The sequence below is a fragment of the Leptonychotes weddellii genome, chromosome 5 (assembly GCF_054177405.1).
Source record: "Leptonychotes weddellii isolate Sample4059 chromosome 5, ASM5417740v2, whole genome shotgun sequence".
NCBI classification, from domain to species: domain Eukaryota; kingdom Metazoa; phylum Chordata; class Mammalia; order Carnivora; family Phocidae; genus Leptonychotes; species Leptonychotes weddellii.
The window spans coordinates 64198716-64217863 of NC_138373.1; the positions used below are offsets into that span (position 1 = coordinate 64198716).

Genomic DNA, 19148 nt, shown 5'->3' on the forward strand with positions numbered 1-19148 from the left:
TATAACACCAAACTAATTATCAACTGAAAACACATTCAGATAAATGATAACATATGAAATACATTCATGTCCAGTCATGAAGATCTGAGGAAGCAATATCTCTTCTCTTTCATACTCCTCTTTTAAGAAAGTAGACATAGTTAGGTTTCTTCCCAAACCCTTTTGTTATAAAGGGTGAATCCTGAGACCCTTGAAATCTTGTTTTTTAAAATGTGTACAGAATGTGATGCTCTACGTGAGCCAGATAAAGCAAGTGATATTACATAAATTTTTCAACCTCAGCATCCTTGATATTCTGTAACTGATTCTTAAGTTTCTGTCAATTCTATCCTAATGGTGGCCTGTCAAAGAACAAAAACACAGAATGCATCTTGCAGAAATCTTTTTCAAAATGCTTAACCCATCTTTCTGTGTTAGGCCTCAGGTCAAGGAACTAAAGATTTATTGTTACTCTCTCCGAGTAGTTCGGACAGGTTTATACAATCAGGTGTTCCACCTAAATGGACCTTTACTTCGATACTGTTGAAAACGTTAGGGAATATGTTGGAAATACTCAGCATACATTTTGACACACTATGTAACACTCCTGTAAGGCATTTACGTTGATTTATATGTGTTGTGTTATTCTGATGTGTTGTTATCTTCATTGTAAATCTAATGAGCTAGTTTATATGTGATTTTTTTTTTGAAAGCATAGCCTTTGGTTCCACTTAAACCATAGAGTCATAATATTTATGTTAAAATGTACAGAACTCTCAGATATTTTAAACTGCTTATTTGTCTATTAGAGTGAAATTTAAAAACAAAACATTTGATCAGTTGTTTTTTGGAAACTTTTAGTTAATATGTTAACTTTTAAACATGACTGGCAAGTCTCAGTGTTTAGAGGAAGTTCGCCTTCTATTTGTTGCCATGAGCTGCAGTTATTCAAGACACTTGGTAGAGGTAAATATTGTAGCACAAATTCTTTCAATAGTTATATTTTAAGATCCTTTGTAACTTAACGTTGTATATTTCAGGATTCTCCTGACATAGTCAAAATGGTAAAGGTTACAGTTTTGTAGACTTAGGCTTTAAAAGCAAAATGTATAGTAATATATATTCCATTAAGAGCTACTTTCTTTTGATGATAAATTAGAGTAGTTAGCTGAATGAAGGTATAAATTCATGGTAATTGTGATGCTCAATGGAATTTTACTGACTGCTTTTTAAATGTTAGAAGAATGCTATTTAGCTATAACTAAAAACATCTGAGAGAATGGAGAAAACCAAGAAGCTGGTCTTCCTCCCTGTCTTCATCTCCACTCTTCCTCTTCAATAATTTAGCTAGATGGATACTAGGGAGGAGGCAAACTCCATGGGCTTTATGTATTTCAAATAATTCTGAATATAAGATATTTTCAAGTGTTTATGAGCTTTTTCAGAGTGTTGTCCTATGAAGAAGGATCTCCTTATCAATTCAGCCTAGAGAAATAAGGGTAAACTGACAGTTGGTAATTAACAGAGCCACAGTGTATTCTTCCAATCTGGGATTATTACAAGTGAATCTTGAAATTCTCTAATATTTCTTTTCTTTTTCTGTTAAGTTGCTATAGCCCAAGGTGGAGCAATCCAGATTTCTAACCCAGGATCTGATGGTGTTCAGGGACTGCAGGCATTAACAATGACAAATTCAGGAGCTCCTCCGCCAGGTGCTACGATTGTACAGTACGCAGCACAGTCAGCTGATGGCGCACAGCAGTTCTTTGTCCCAGGCAGCCAGGTTGTTGTTCAAGGTATATTTTATCAATCTCATACATTTAGAATACCTGTGCGTCCCTGTATCACACCAGTTAGTGGTGATTTTATAGTTTTCTGAAATAATACAGGTGGCAGATTTGGGGGGGCACTTATTTTGGTACATTCAACAACACGTTAAATTATATGATTTTCACTTTTTAGCAGGTTTTTTTGGCTCTAAAGAAAGGTTCCATTCTGAATAGCATGATGGGAAAAAAGACATGGGACACGTGAATGAATTTTTTAATTAAGTAAATAATCTTCATTTGGGGGCTATAAATGTTGTACCTAATACATAATTTTTATTACCTAGTGTACAAAGAGTTAAATATTCAATGCGTGGTGCACTGAATTGGGGATTTTCCCCAGATGTTATGCTCAAGTCTAATTTCTAGACATTTCATTCCAAAACAAATGCTGATATTTTTTTCTCTAGACTGTTCTAGTATATTTAAATGTCAGGTACCCATTCTACTTCATATGGAAGTGGTAAAATAAAACATTTGGGATGTAACCCTAAGCTTTTAGCGTAACCTAAGATTTTAATTAAATTCAAGTTATACGTTATTTTCATTTCATTCAGTTTTGCTTATAATAACTATAATGTGTTTAATACAGCTTGCAAAAATCCTATGTTTTCATTTAACTCTATTCCTCTTAGCATTTGCTTAGGAGTTAGTATTTGATGTAGCACTAATTTTAAAGGGAGTAATATTCGTTCTTTTGGTTTGAAAGTCTTGCAAGTATGGAAAAAAGCAGATTCTGATTGAAGGATCTCTTGATAATTAGCTTTACTCTTAGGTATTTTGGGGGTTAATGTGAACTATAATAAAAGTGTATGAAGAACTGGGTGGTGGTTCCACTCCATATATGGAGTAAAACAAATTCATGGTACTTACCTAATACTTTGGTTTCTTTTAATTGTAAAGCCAAAGCCACCTGCTTTATTTCTCCTGATTCTCATGAACCCTCTATGTCTAAATAAATAACCATAAAGAATCATCATTTCTTCTAGTTTATCTTTTTTATATGGATTTTCCATATAAAAACCTGATACTTTCACCAGAAGAGCTTTAAAAATTTTTTATGTTTTGCATAGATAATAGGCTAATGAGTTTTGTGCTTGTGGGATTTTATTTAGGAACTCTTTTTCTTCTATAAGTCACAAAGATACTTCTCTATAATAATTATATTAGCTTTATAGTTTTACCTTTCACATTTTTGTCCTTAGTCCACCTGAGTTTCACCTCTGTATATAGTATTAGGTGGAATTCATTTTCATTTTTTTCCATATATGGAGCCAGTTTTCCCCTACACATGGTTTGTCCTTCCCCATTAATTTATGGGGCAATCTTAATTATACAGTAGGATCTGTCTCAGAACTCTCTATTCTGTACTATTGGTTTCCTTTTCTTTCTTTCTTTCTTTTTTTTTTTTTTTAAAGATTTACATATTTATTTTAGAGAGCGGGAGGGAGGGGCAGAGGGAGAGAGAGTCTTAAGTAGACTCTATGCTGTGCTCGATCCCACGACCCTGAGATCATTATCTGAGCTGAAACCAAGAGTGGGACACTTAACTGACTGAGCCACCTAGGCACCCGATATTGGTCTCCTTTTCTATATGCCAGTACCATACTGGTTTGTTATGTCACAGGAAAAGCTTCCCTTTTTATCTTTAAAAAAAAAAAAATTCCTTTAGTGCTGATATAGCTTATGTGAGCCATTATTCTTCAGTATGCATTTAGAATAAATTTGAGTTTCTAAATAATAAAAATATAGTAGTAAAACCAATGAGGTTGAATTTAATGTATTGAATAATTTAGGGGAAACTGAAGTCTTTTTTAAAATTGAGATATAATTGGCATATGACAATTAGTTTCAAGTGTACAACATAATGATTTGACATTTGTTGAGACGCAATAAGTGATCACCACAATAAATCAGTAAGTCTAGTTAACATCCACCACCACTTTGTTACAGATTGGTTTTTTCTTGTGACGAGAACTTTTAAGACTTAAGTCTCTCAGCAACTTTCAAACAGCACAGTATTATTAACTACAGCCACCATGCTGTGCATCACATCCCCAGGGCTTATTTTATAACTGGAAGTTTGTACCTTTAATCACCACCCATTTTCCATTTGTACACCCCCTCCCTGCCAGCACCCCCCTCCCCATCTCCGGCAGCCACCCATCTGTTCTCTGTACCCCTGAGTCCCGGGGTTTTCATTGTTGATTCCACTTGTAAGTACGATCATACGGTATTTGTCTTTTCTCTGACTCATTTCACTTAGCATAATACCCACAAGTTCCATCCATGTTGTCACAAATGGCAAGATTTCCTTCTTTTTTATGGTATAATAATTATGTGTGTTTGTGTGTGCGTGTGTACACACTGCATTTTCTTTATCCATTCATCTATCAGTGGACACTCCGGTTGCTTCCATATCTTGGCTATTGTAAATAATGCTGCAGGGAACACGGGGATGCATATATCTTTTCAATTAGTGTTTCTGGTTTTTTTTGGATAAATACCCAGTGGTGCGATTGCTGAATCATAGGGTAGTTCTATTTTTAATTTATTGAGGAACCTCCATACTGTTTGCTATTGTGGTTGCACCGATTTACATTCCTACAAACAGTGTACAAGGGTGAGGAAGAACTGAGGTATTTATAATGTTAGATTGACCTGTTCCAAAGCATAGGATGTCTCATTTATTTAGATCTTATTTGAACTTTTTAACAGTTTAAAGTTTTCTCTGTGGAAGTCTTTTATATTCTTTGTTAAGTTAGTTCTTAAATGCTTGAAGGGGGGCGCCTGGGTGGCTCAGTTGGTTAAGCGACTGCCTTCGGCTCAGGTCATGATCCTGGAGTCCCGGGATCGAGTCCCACATCAGGCTCCCTGCTCAGCGGGGAGTCTGCTTCTCCCTCTGACTCTCCTCCCTCTCATGCTCTCTGTCTCTCATTCTCTCTCTCTCAAATAAATAAATAAAATCTTTAAAAAAAAATAATAAAATAAATGCTTGAAGGTTTTTGTTGCTGTTATGAACGATGCATTTCCTAGTCTCTGCTGCTGTAGAGAAATATTACTGACTTGTTAAAAAGTTTATTTTTTCATCTTGCCAAGTTGAAATTACTTCTAATAATGTGCTCATTCTTTGTGAATCTATCTGGGTTGGTAAGTGAATGTTTATATCAAATACAAGTAAGGTGTTTGTTTTTTCCCTTCCAATCTTGATTCCTTGTGTATTCTTTTAATCTTTCCTTTTCCTTGCCTTTTCTCTTCTCCTTAAAATAATGGTGGGTAGGAGTTCTATTTCTATGTTAAAGACGGTCAGTTGGCATTCTTGTGTTACTTACTCTTATCACCTTCCATCCTGTCATTCCGTTCACAGGTCACAGTGATTTCTCTGTGAGTTCAGTCCTTATCTTGATTGATCCCTCAGCAGTATTTAACACTAATTGACTTCTGCTTCCTTCACTTCCCATCATGATACTGTATTCTTACCAGTTTTTTCTTCTCTCTCTCCTACATCTCTTTCCTTGGTTGGTCTAATCTTCCTCTGCTCATCTCTTCAGTGTTAGTTGGTGTTTGTCAAGATTGCGTCCTGGGCCCTCTTCCTTCTGGCTGGAGCACTCTCCCTGGATGACCTCATCCCTGCCCGTGGTGCCTGTTCCTGTGACCATGCCCCTGACTCCAGCTAGCTACTTAGAGGTACCACGCACATCTCTTGACTCTCTAAGTCCAAAGTCCAAAATCACAGCCATTTTCCCCACCCTAGTTCTCCTTTTGTTTACCCTGTTTCAGTAATGGACTCCCGTCCAACCTGTTGCTTCAGGCTAGAAACCTGTGTGTCACCCCTTCTTCCTCCCAGCTAAACCACTCATCTTCCACTCCTCTCCACTCCTGCTGTCCGATCCTACTTCAGCTGCCATCCCCTCCGACGTGTCATCCCCTCTGCCAGGTCGCTGCCCTGATGTTGGTAGTTGTGGAGAAGTTTTCTGATCTTCCTAATCATGCCAGAGGTGGCAGATCCCTTCTGGGCCTGGTTTTTTGAGAATTGTTCCTGAAAGTTCAGGCTCCCTTTCTTCATCCCTCTTAGTGATTCTGGGAACTACTAATATTTCTTAAAAACAAATGTCTCTGCCTCCAACATTTTCTTTTTTCCATTATACTCTCAATTCTGCAGTTCAGAGTGGTATTTCTAAAATTCAAATCTAATCATGTCAGCCTCCTATTCAGACCTCTTCAGTGAATTCCTGTTACTTGTTAACACAAAATCCAAAATCTTTTTTTTTTTAAGTTTGATTTATTTATTTGTCAGAGAAAGAGTGTGAGAGAGAGCACAAGCAGGGGAGCTGCAGGCAGAGGGAGAAGCAGGCTCCCCACTGAGCAAGGAGCCCAGGACCCTGGGATCCTGACCTGAGCTGAAAGTAGACGCTTAACCGACTGAGCCACCCAGGCGCCCCTTAGTCCAAAATCTTTAACATAGCCCAAATCTTTGCTTGATCTAGGCCTTGCCACCTTTACTAGACTTTTCCCTCTCAACTTCTCCCTCTTTTGTAATGCAGCTCTGTGCTGGATTTCTTCATTTCCTGTGCTATGCCACACCCTCTCTTCCTTTCTAGGGCCTCACACTTAGCCATTTGCCCTGACAGGAACACTTATGTCAGTCATTTGCATTATTCAGTTTTCATCTTAGTACTTCCTCCAGGAAACCTTCCCTGATCCTGCAGATCTGGTTTAGATAACCTCCTGTCATTTCCTACTGTACCTCCTTAGGGCGTGTGTGACATGCCTAGATAGTAACTTCTGTTTGGATAGAGATCCTTAGTATCTAGCACAGTCCCTGGCATATGATAAATGTTTAATAAAACCATTTATTAAGTGAAAATGAAATATGCTTCTTCTGTGAAAATGTTATTAGTTCTGGTTAACAGAGTTTATCTGGTCCATGGAATATATTAAAACTTTACTAATAGCAGTAGTCAACCAAACAACCAACTTCCCTCTTTCCTTTCCTTCCTCTGCCCTTTTTCTATGCTAGTATTTATTGAACACTTAAGTGCCAACTTAAAGAAATTAGATTAAAACCAATTTGAACTTTCTGAAATTGGTAATAAAATTGACTAGTACTCTTGGACCCAAACCCTTAGGTGTGGCTGGGATGGAGGAGAGTCTGTCATGGAGCCTCTGTTTGGGATTGATGTCTAGGTTGATCTTCAGACTTTCTTACTTAGCCAGATGTCTTCCATTCATGTGCTCTGGAGAAGCACATCAACATCATCGACATAAGGTTAGGTTGAATTCTAATCATATAAGGGAATGGGCTTTATTCAGCCCACTGGTACAGATAAAAGGTCTCAGTGCCATGTCACATATTATTGTGCACTAGATAGATATGCAAATCATTTCTTTTTTCCAGACTAAGGTCTTTTATACTGTTGAACCATGAGCTAATTTTTTATCTAACCCTGCCATTGTTAAATTTCCTATAGTGATCTATCTAGCTCTTCATGCCCTCTTCATTAAGTGATCCAAATAACATTTGACATTTAAAAAATTTACTAGTAGTAATTGTGATTTATTTATGAATTTTTTAAAAATCCCCAAATTCTTTTCAAGGGATTTTAATTTAGTAAAATATTGTATTGGATTGAGCCTCATGAAATTGTTTTTTTTTTTTTTTTGTGGGCCAAAAAGGTCAAATAGCAAATTCCTATGGTTCAAACTAATATTTATGGAAGAATGCTATGTAGTTCTTGCTACCATTGGCACAGTGAATTTTTTAAATGTATTTGTTCCTTTCAAATGAAATTAGCAAATTCTGTGTCACCTTGGGAACAGCTGGGTTTTATGGTGCTGTAGCAAATAGTTCAGCAAATAAAACTGTGTTAAGTGAACAAAGGTGGCTGAGTGTTTCTTCCTTGATGAATTTAGAAGTGTTTAAGAAATACATTTCTGTGTATTTCACAATGTTTTTCTGGGCTGATTGTCAGGTTTTTTTGTTGTCGTTTTAATCTCCATGTGTTTTTTTCTCCTACGAGTTATAAAAAATACAGAATTTATGCCCCCTTTGTTTATCTAGAAACCCTGGACAGAACAATAATAAGAAGTTAGTTGCTCCATAAGGAACAATCTTGTAACTTAATGCTAATGAGACGTTTTTTTGCCAGAGCCCATCTCAACAGATTTCTATGTACAATGAGAAACAAGAACATTAATATGGTTTATTACAGGAAGGGTTTTTATAGGGCTTTGGTTTCATTGAGCTCCTCTGTGACAAAGCACATTGATGGCAGTGATAGGCTGGTGATGTCATTGTGATGTCAGTTACTCCTACTTATCCTGCACATGCTTGCTAGTTTGGAACACTGTCAACCTGTGATAGGGGAGACAAGACAGTTCTGTATGCAGAAGCCCATCATGGCTGTAACTAGAGATGAAACAGGTAAGAATTTTAAAGAGAGATTTAAATTAATTCTGAAAATTTTATTTTGAAGGGTAGAAAAGTTTAGGGATCTCTGAGTGTTTCAAAAAGTATTAATTTTCTAGTGGCTGAGGAGTAAGAAGTTTCTTTTAATATATATCTGTATGTATTCAGCACACTCTGTGAAGGCATCTTAGTCTAAGTGCTTTTTTGCTTAGCGTATTGCTTATTTGACCAAGGCAGTAATCCGGTCTCTCTCTCCGTTCTGCTTTACTAAGATAAGCTGTTACTTCATCTGCAACTTGTTGCAAGTCCAATGCAGCTACAAGTTAAACATGCATACTGTTCAACCTGTAAAAAATTAAGCTTCCGATTTCATTGTTGTGTACAAATGTTGCTCCAAAACAGAATAGGAAAACCCAGCGTGTTAGGGGTGTTTGCGTGCCTCTTGTTTCTTTCCTCCTGTATTTAAAATGGCCTGTACCTCAGCTAATCGAGTTCAAAGGGCTGACGTCACTACATTTCCTGGAATCGTGTTCGGCAGGGAAGTGGAAAAGTTAAACTCCAAGCGAGCTACACATTGACGTCAGCTCCGAGTCATGCTGTGATTTAGTCAGTTCCTTTCGGCTTTGTCAAGTGCTGCTGACAGATTAGAGTTGTTAACTGGCTCGCCACTGCCTCTATCTCCAAGATCGCTCTTACAACTGAATAGCTTTTCTCGTAAGCCTTACTTTAACATTTCTCTTGAGGTAAGTGTCTGCTTGACGAGGGGGAACGCTTTGTGAAACCTGTAATGCTTGGGTGAGCAGAACTCGGCAGCCGTCTGTCCCGCCTACGCCTACGTGGGAAGGTTGAGCCTGCCTCCCGCGGCGGCCGCCCCGCACGTGCCCGGGGAGAGGTGGGCGCTGGAGCTGGAGGGCACTGGCGCCTCGGAGTGCCCTCTAGCGCTCAGTCAGGGGAGTGCTTGTCTGAAAGTTGTCGCCCCCACCCCCACCCCTCCACCTCCCAGTCTCAGTTCTCTAAATTTGTGATCAGTCATCCTTCTGTTGTTTGGCTTTCTTAATTACAGGTAATGATTCAGACTTTGCTGCTAATGTTCTGTATTAGGGTTGCATTGTTGTTTTTTCCGTGGTGTCTCATTTCTAACCTCTGAATTTGCAGTTGAATTCACGAAGAATGGATGATTGTAAACAGCTTCACCACAGTTTAGCTTTTCAGAGTTAGTGGGTCTAAACCCTCTTCCTAGATGGGAACATTCCATTGATTTGAGCAACTAAGACCTGTATTAAAGCGTTTTGAAAATTATCTTGATGCGCTATTATTTTTCTCAAAGAAGTTTTGGTGAAATTTTAGAAAAGCTATAGATTGAAGAAACTCTCAAATGACAAGTTTATTGTAAGATACAGATGGACTTAAAATAATCTCAAATACTGCAGTATGATTCTAGAAGCAAGAGGCATTTTGTGCATGTATGTATTTGCTAAAAATCATTAGTTGGTTAAAAAAAAAATCATTAGTTGGTTTATATCTTTCTTTACTAAGTAAGCCTTTAATTTCAGTTCTCATGTCTAACCATGAGAGAAAATTATAATAAAAAATAAAAGATCTAAAAATACACAATATATTTAAAGATGAAAGTTTAAGGTAAAACTTTGCACATATTTTTAATCATTGCTTGTAAGTAAGTGAACATTTTTATACATTTATATGTACAGAATGAACATATACCATCCTTGAGCTTTGTTTCACAGTTTTACCTATAATGCTTATACATGAGTTACTAACAATTTAAAATCTTCCAAATGCTAAAACTAAAAAACGTCAAACTTTTTTCACAAGACCTCACTGTACTTTGGAAATCATTATTTTTAGAAATCTGATCAGTTTTCACAGAACCAATTCTATTTTGAAATGCTGTTTAAAAATGAACAACAGTTTTGTTTTGTTTTTGTTTTTTGTTTTGTTTTGAGGAGCCAAAAGAGCACAGTGTTTAAGGGACTTTTTTGAAGTAATAGTAGAGGAGCTACCTGTGTGGATTGGTGAACCAAGTGGACTGATGTAGATCTTTGGCTTACACATTTTTTTGACCATGACCCACATTTTACATCATGATGCTGTATACTTGTGTGTGTGTGTGTGTGTGTGTGTGTGTGTACATAAAACAAGTTTTCTTTTTTCTTTATTTTTATTTAAATTCAATTAATTAACATATAATTAACATATATAAATAACATATAATTATTGGTTTCAGAGGTAGGGGTCAGTGATTCATCAGTCTTATATAATACCTAGTGCTCATTACATCACATGCCCTCCTTAATGTCCATCACCCAGTTACCCCATCCCCCCACTCCTCTCCCATCCAGCAACCCTCAGTTTGTTTCCTACGATTAAGAGTCTCTTCTGGTTTGTCTCTAATGCTTATCTTGGGGCACCTGGGTAGCTCAGTCAGTTAAGCTTCTGACTCTTGAGCTCAGCTCAGGTCTTGATCTCAGGGTCATGAGTTCAAACCCTGCAGTGTTTTTGGTGTGTTTGTTTGTTTGTTTGTTTTTTTAAAGTGCTTATCTTTACATATAGTAGAGAGGTAATGGACTTTTCTATTTTTCTGTTGCTCTGGAAATTGATTTTATGACCCACTAATGGTCTAAAACTTACAGTTTGAAAAACTTGTCTAGACCAAAATCAGGCTCCTAACAATGACTGGTATGGGAAAAGTTTTCAGGAGTATTTATTTATAGAATCATGGAATAAAATGTGGAAAGCGAATATCTGTAGTTTATAGAAGTGTATTATTGAGACTTTTGGGTACAGTTTAAATTTTTGTTAGAAATAGTTTTTGGCTTTATTCATAAGCTGATTATATTAAGACCCTCACTCCATATCTTTTAGTCTCTGAGTCTTAAAAACTCTAATACGTTGTATTCAGCCTGGACTTCTGAATTGTTAAAAATAAATATTCAAATTTGGAAAATAGTGTCTTAGTTAATATTTGATGCATGAGAATAAGGATACATTTCACCTTGTGAAAGGAGGGTACTTGAAAAGGTTATTCTTGGGGAATTTTCACATAAAAGAAAGGTTTGGATCAGGTGTAATAGCTTCTTAAACTTGCCAGCAAAGCAAGTTATAATCATGTTGGAAGTGAAAAAAGTCACTTATCTACCTTAAGTTTTAATAAAACTCCAAATCTGTATGGAAGGTTTACTGAAATTTCCATCATGCTATGTTCCCACTAATTTTGAAAAAATTTCAGTGAAGTATTTTTTGGGATGATTGTTTCACTCTGCCTGGTTTTATTTGCCTATACGAATATATTGCTTAATAAAATAATTGTGATACTTTGCATTTATGTAAGCTTTAAAAAAGTTACAGTGTTACAATATAAATACAAATACAAATGTGGTCAATGCTATCAAACGATCAGATGGTGAGAGACCTACAGGAAGCAGGTAATATAGGTTAAAGGATCCGGGTAGGCCTCGCTGAGGAAACTGTATTTAAATACCCAAGAGGAGAAGCACTTTCCATGTAATTTTACTGATGCACTCAGAACAGATCATATTATATTCATTTTCCATATAACAACATGGATCAGAGTGGTAAATAACTCTTCCAAGCTCACAAAACTAACAAGTGGTGAACCAGTTTGGACCTTCAGACTTCAGGAACAGACCTTGTCTGATTCTGTTCACAACCATATTACATTGCTCCTCAAAATTCACCTGGTAAATTCATGCTAAGGTTAGATGAATTACCACAGCATACTACACACTACTTAGAAAACATACAAAATAAAGCTAACATCATTTTAAGTAGTCAAAATGGATTTTTTTCTAGAATATTTATTATTACCCTCACAGGGCAAGAGAGTGTATATTTGATATATATAGAACTTTTCATTTCAACATTTGTACTTTCTCATCTTTTACATAGACTCTTTTTTGACTCTTTGAGGAGTTCCCTTATATGTAACTTAAAGTAAAAGTAGTTAATGACTTAATTCTTTGTGGTCTAAGTGTTATAATTATTGTGACAAATTTGAAAATGTTCATTGCTTAAGTAGTCATGTTTATGTAGGGTTTCATTTTCCTGGAAAAAATAGAGCAGTGGAGAAGGGAAGGGTTTTGACGGTGGGAGACACCAGGCAAGGACAAGGCTGATTTGGGCATCGTGTGCCCTGGCGCGATGGAAGGGAGGGAGAGCGAAAAAAGAAAAGTGAAGATGTTAGTAGCTTCTTGGAGCTACGGAAGAGAAGTCCCCTGCTTATCAGTACAACTTCAGAGTTAGCTCATTGCTTGTTACTTAGGTAGATTTGGGATAAGGGACACCTAGCGAAATGAAGGTAGGAGCTCCATTTATAAAAATGTTTTTATTGAGTTAATGTGCTCAGTACTACAGATATCTCAGTAGATAAAACTACCAACATTTGGGATGTGGATAAGTTGTTCCACTTTGAAAACTATCAAGATAGGCGTTTGGCTGAGTTTCTTCTTTCTTTCTTTGTTAGGAAGAAACAAGCACCTCTTTGACTTGTTAGGCTTTTCAGTGAGTTTTCTTATTACCAGTCTGATGAAACTGTCTCATAGGGTTACTTGTGATTCTCCACCTTTGAGGTTCTATTCTAAATGATTATAAACATTGAAAAGGACTTTTATTATCTTTTAATAATCTATTCTCTAAAGGAATATAATAAAATAGAGTATAAATTTTAGAAGTTTTTAGTAGGCTAAGGAATAAGAGCCATACATCTCAATCATTCTATTACCCAGGTTTGTTAGAAGGGAAACTCCAGGGGAAAATATATTTATGGATGTTATATGCCTTTTAACTAATATACAGTATAAGCATAATTTGGACCATTGTCTTTCAGAACTTAAGGAAGGGAAGAGGAAGGGAACTAACATTTGCTGAATGCCTACCATGTGCCAGGCACTGTGCTAGACACTTTGACATACATTACAGGGGTTATTGTGAGTATTAAATGAGATAATGTATCCCCATTTTACAGATGAGGAAACTGAACTTGCCCCAAGTCACATGGCTGGTAAGTGGCAGAGCTGGACTAGAATCCAGACTCCAGATCCCATGCTTTTTCTACTGTACCGTGTTTAAAGCTTGTGAAGAGAGGTATGAAGCTTAATGACCAGAATTGAGAGTTCTAGGAATTTGCTTTTTCCATGAAATATTTGATACTAAACCTAAAAAAAAAAAAAAAAATGTTCATGTCAGGAGGTAGATAGTGGGAAATACACTGTAATTAGAGCTCATCTGCTTCTCAAATGCCAGGTGAGATGACTAGTGTATAAGGCAAGATTAGGAAGTAATGCCAGTTGGAGTAAATACATAGCATCTTGTGAGAGCTTCCCACGTCTTAGTGTTAAAGACTTAGCTATAATAATAGCTAATAATAGTCTTATAATAATAATACTGCTTATTTTAAACATTCAAATGACAGTGGGCTTGGGCAAAACCCTGGGAAGTTCAAAATTTCCTTCGTGGTGTACGTGTAAACCCACCGAGCACCCATCATATGCCAGGTACTGTGCTAGGTTATATGGGGTACCAAGCTAAAAAAGACACCCCTGACTTTAAAGTTTTTGTTGCCTTAGAATAAAATTAGTATATAAGTATCTTTATCATATTATCTTTCTTCAATCACAAGATGATAGCCCCACTGATGACTCATTTATTGTCAGAAATAATGTATACAGTGGAATTCTAGAATAAATAGTGTGGACACACATTTAGTAGTTAGATGGAACAGGAATTAGCCTTTATAGGAGTACAGGGATAAGAATATCTCATCAAAGACTGTAAGGTGGTTCTTTGAACTGTGATTCTAGGAATTGAATCTGCTTTAAATTGCCACCGAATTGATAATATTGGAAATTGAAGCTAACCAAGATAAAAACTTTATCACTTCTTCCAACAACAAAACTTTTTGACATTTGGGTTTTCTCAAAACAAGAGATTCTCTTTGCCCATATCTTTTCAGTGTACTTACTAATAAGATCATATTTGAATATATGGAATTTATCCATTGACATTTATTCTGTGACCACTAAAAGTGTACCATCATACATTCTTTAGGATATTACAGAAATGTATATTAACTCCTACTAATTAATACCAATTCATATTTCTGTCTTGAACTAATGACCTGAAATCTGATTTTTGTTGAAGGAGATAAATATATAGTATATCTGAATCATTGCAATAAAACCCATTTATTAGCTAACATCCCAGAACTAATATATCCAAATATATCATCCCCTTCCAAGTTATCATTTTAAAGATTTATTTATTTATTAGAGAGCAAGAATGAGAGAGAGTACATGAGAGGGGGAGGGTTAGAGGGAGAAGCAGGCTCCTCGCTGAGCTGGGAGCCCCATGTGGGACTCGATCCAGGGACTCCAGGATCATGACCTGAGCCGAAGGCAGTCACTTAACCAACTGAGCCATCCAGGCGCCCCCCAAGTTATCATTTTAAAGTGATATCTTTTTCCTGAGCTATTGCTCAAGAATGTTTTAAGAATACTTCTTTTGAATTGCTTTTATCCTTCATGGTGCCAAATTTGGTCCTTTGAGGGTGGTTTCAGCTTTTGGAAACAGACCAAAGTTTAGAACCATTTCTGCTTGTAAGACCAATGAATGAATTTTAGTTTTTCATCTATGAAGTATACCTACCCCCCCTTTTTTCCTTTTTTAAAAAAGAATGAATACTCTTAAACTAACTTTTACATATCATATCAGCATTCTGCTCTAACTTTATAGGACAGAAAATAGCAGATGTATTACAAAAGGAGAGGGAGAGAGAGCGGGTATAACGAACCCCTCTGTTAATTTTATTGCCCTTCTCTGTGACCAAAGTTTGCAAAAGAACAGCCCTAGACCAAGGTCTGCATCCATGCCGCCTGCGAATGTCAGCACGATGACATGTAAACTTCTCATTCGTCAGTGGCTATTGTTCCAGTTTTAGAAAGCCTGTGTAGCCTCCAGCTGTTCCATTGTCTCAACCTTTATTATCCCATAACCTTTTTCCTTGGATGTGGGTAAAGAGAAAAGAGGAGAGAACTATGTTATTCTGTGCTCCATTCTACCTCCTCTGACAATGTGATTAAAATATAAAAAATCTTTAGTCAGTTAACAGTTTAAAACTTTTTAAAATTACCTTCTTAAATATTTGAAGGCTAAGATATTCTATGACATATAATGAGATAACTGTGTATACAGTATTTTAAATAGTCACAAAAACAAATTTAGGATTTTTCCTAAGTTTACTATTGATAGAGATTTTGCTAGTGATAGTTATATTTATCAGTTACTATTTATCACCATTGTTTTTAAAATTATATATAGAAGGAAGGAGCAGTGCATCCTTATAGTGGTATTTTTGTTAATCTTATGAAGACCTTTAAGTGATCTTCCCCCAAAGCCATATTTTAAAAGTTTAAAAAAATATTTTCACCTAATTCTTAAGCTCTAGGGGGAAAAAAAAAACACCCTGGCATTTACCCAAAAAGGAGCACCTTGATCAGTTTTTGGTTAACCTTTTAAACTGCTTTAGCTATTTTCATTTGTAATATTCTATTTAAATGAAAAAAGTCTTTGTGCCCCTTTTGGGTAAAATTTCAGTTCTTACTCAATGGTTATAATGCATTTTAATGAAATATGGAAGTGATGTGTTTTCTATTTTGATTGGCATTGGTTCAGACCAATTTTTGTAGGATTTGGTAACTTTTAAAAAACCTTTTTCTTGCAGTTAGCTTTGAGACAGCATGAATTTTGTACTCTCTTAGAGTGTCAGATTAACTTTGGACCATACATTCTCTAAGTGGTGGTAGAAACATATTTCATCACTTAAATCTATCTGTCTCTTCTAGGAAGCTATGTTCATTAGAGTAGAAAGGCAAATGTTGAGTATAAATTAGGAAACTTGGAGGACTTTTAGTATTCAATATGAATACTAAGTAAATATTAAGTCTGTCATTTAACTGTGATTGTACTATAGTTAGAAAAGTTTTTTATAGGGTGCCTGGGTGGCTCAGAGGGTTAAGCGTCTGCCTTCAGCTCAGGTCATGATCCCAGCGTCCTGGGATCGAGTCCCGCATCGGGCTCCCTGCTCCTTGGGAGCCTGCTTCTCCCTCTGCCTCTCTCTCTCTTTGTCTCTCATGAATAAATAAATAAAATCTTTAAAAAAAAAAAAGAAAAGTTTTTTAAGTGAATACTTAGAAATATATTATTATCTCAAGAAACCTACTTAAGACAAAAATTATCATCCCCCAGAGAAACTAGATTTAAGTAGAGCTTTGCTGTTTTTGTTCTTTATTTTGTTTTGGTTTTTAAACTGAAAATACAGTGAGCCAGGTTTGTCCTTCTAATACCTCAGTCATCTTCTGGTTGTAGGACTTGTATTTAAAGACATGCAGTAACTGTCTCAGACATGGTGTAGGGCACAGGAAAATCTCTTATCTGGAATATTCTGCTTAATTAAAATTTTTGCAGTGGTATGCTAGAGCCAGCTCCCACTGGTATGCTAGAGTGATTATTAAATTTTCAGGGTTTTTGTGAGCTGGTTGTAAAAAGAGCCATTGTTAAAAATTAAATATGTATAAAGAAACATATATATTTAACAAATGAGTTATGTTAAAAACAATAAATACTCAAAACTCATCACTTCTCATAATTTTATCTATGCTCGTGAGGTTATTTCCATTCTTTTATCTGTATGTTGTGCTACTTACTGTGTATGTCTTCTCATCTCCACCTTCCGTGAGGTCACACTGACAGCTTGAAATTGGCCATGGTGAAAGTATTTACATCATGTAAATTGATAAACACATCAGGGCCTTTTTCCCCCAGAGAGCACTTGAAAAGCCTCCCTAATTTAGCCTTTGATAAAAACCTTTCTAAAATGCACGGGGGCATTTTTCTACCTTAACTGTATAGAGCATACTGAATATTATTGTTCCAAATGCTGAAGACCTTTGATACCTAAGACTTTAATGCTCAAAATAATCATCTTAAATATTAGCAAAGTCACTTCTTATGACATGTAAAAAGAAGTATGTTATTTCCAGGTCAATTTTATATAAAAGATCAAGTTGTAAATTGTTTATATAAACTTGTCATATTTTGTTTCATTGCAGCTGCCACTGGTGACATGCCGACTTACCAGATCCGAGCTCCTACTACTGCTTTGCCTCAGGGAGTAGTGATGGCTGCCTCGCCAGGAAGCTTGCACAGTCCCCAGCAACTGGCCGAAGAAGCAACCCGCAAACGAGAGCTGAGGCTAATGAAAAACAGGTAGGCTGTTTCTCCGGAAACCAGTAGCCACCTATCGGATGCATAACTTACCGCTGTGGGGCTTTTAAAAAAATTGCTTTTCCCAAGCCATTTTTCCCAAGTTACGTGTTCTGTGGCATTTTGGGGTTTGTGCTCTGCATGTGATAATAATTAGATTTTCTTGTCATCAGAGTGCCTAGCCGGGAAACCATTTCATCAGCGGGAGTCACATCCCTATGTGTGGTAAGGGTAATGTCTAAAAGATACATTAATTTTCTTAATGATGATGCAAAGGCTTTATTACAAATAAAGATTTATTTTTTACTTGGCATTTACTTTGTGAAGTAGGTGATAAGTGTAATTTTTTTGTTTCTTTATGAGCAAAATAAATTTAAGTGTGAGTAAAGAATTTCTAAGCCTCTTAGGGGTGCCTGGCTAGCTTAGTTGGTAGAGCATGTAACTCTTGATCTTAGGGTCTGTGGGTTCAATCCCTGTGTTAGGGGTAGAGTTTATGCAAATAAATAAATAAATAGAATTTTCTAAGCCTTTTATATGTAGTTTTCTTTTATCTACTTTGTAACTTTGGTTTTTTTCTATTATACTGAAATGCATATTAATTCTGATAAATTTTGGTCAAGTGCAAATACAAAGCACCAGAAAGAAACAAAATTACTTAGAGCCCCATCACTTAGAGATACCTAACTAATATTATAACATAGGTACTTCCAGTTCACACTCTCATTTTCTCACTCTTGTACCATGTTTCTGTAATTTTATTTTTTAAACAGGTGTATGTCATAAAAATGCTGTTTTCCAAAATTCTTTAATTTGACTTCTATATTATTTCTTGGTTTAGTTTTTATGATGGAAATGGTGCAAGTTAATCTGATTTTCAAAATGAATAGAGTAGTCCAAGAGTTCTCCCAGTCGTCTGGTCACCTTATTCCTAAGTATTAAATCATGTCCTCATTGTAAGAAAACAGAACATTTCAGATGACATCATGTGCTCACCTCTGACCAGGACCACCTGGTGGTGGTTTGTTTAGTAACATTACCACCTAGTTAGTCTAGAAATTGTGGCTTCTGAGCCACTACAATTCAGAAATAAGTACTGACTTCCTAACAGTCCTTTGTAACTGAATGTGAACCAGTAGCAGCTATATTCAGTTTACTAACATCTCTTTATCTTTTTAAATTTTATTTTATTATGTTATGTTCGTCATCATACCTTACATCATTAGTTTTTGTGGGTTTTTTTTGTTTTTTTTTTAATTTTTTTTTTATTCTTATGTTAATCCCCATACATTACATCATTAGTTCTAGATGAAGTGTTCCACGATTCACTGTTCGTGCACAACACCCAGTGCTCCCTGCAGAACGTGCCCTCCTCAATACCCACCACCAGGCCAACCCATCCTCCCACCCCCCTCCCCTCTAGAACCCTCAGTTTGTTTTTCAGAGTCCATCTTCTCTCATGGTTCTACATCATTAGTTTTTGATGTAGTGTTCCATGATTCATTGTTTTCATATAACACCCAGTGCTCCATGCAGTACGTGCCCTCCTTAATACCCATCACCAGGCTAACCCATCCTCCCACCCCCCTCCCCTCTAGAACCCTCAGTTTGTTTCTCAGAGTCCATAGTCTCTCATGGTT

At 36.4% G+C, this 19148-nt stretch overlaps 1 protein-coding gene across 17 annotated transcripts in view; it reads left to right on the forward strand.

Annotated features, from left to right (window-relative positions):
- Positions 1 to 19060, forward strand: part of CREM (cAMP responsive element modulator) — a 68352-nt gene extending 49292 nt beyond the window's left edge. For 10 of the 17 annotated variants that reach the window (XM_081820877.1, XM_081820880.1, XM_081820873.1 and 7 more), the window contains 4 exons: positions 1587 to 1775; positions 13217 to 13252; positions 17358 to 17514; positions 17685 to 18910. In XM_081820877.1, the coding sequence (XP_081677003.1) occupies positions 1587 to 1775; positions 13217 to 13252; positions 17358 to 17514; positions 17685 to 17841 (539 nt within the window). In that variant the 3' untranslated portion in view covers positions 17842 to 18910. Of the gene's footprint in view, positions 1 to 1586; positions 1776 to 13216; positions 13253 to 17357; positions 17657 to 17684 lie in introns of those variants that run through there. The other 7 variants (XM_081820883.1, XM_081820884.1, XM_081820882.1 and 4 more) reach the window with 7 other exon arrangements.
- The last annotated feature ends 88 nt before the right edge of the window (positions 19061 to 19148 follow it).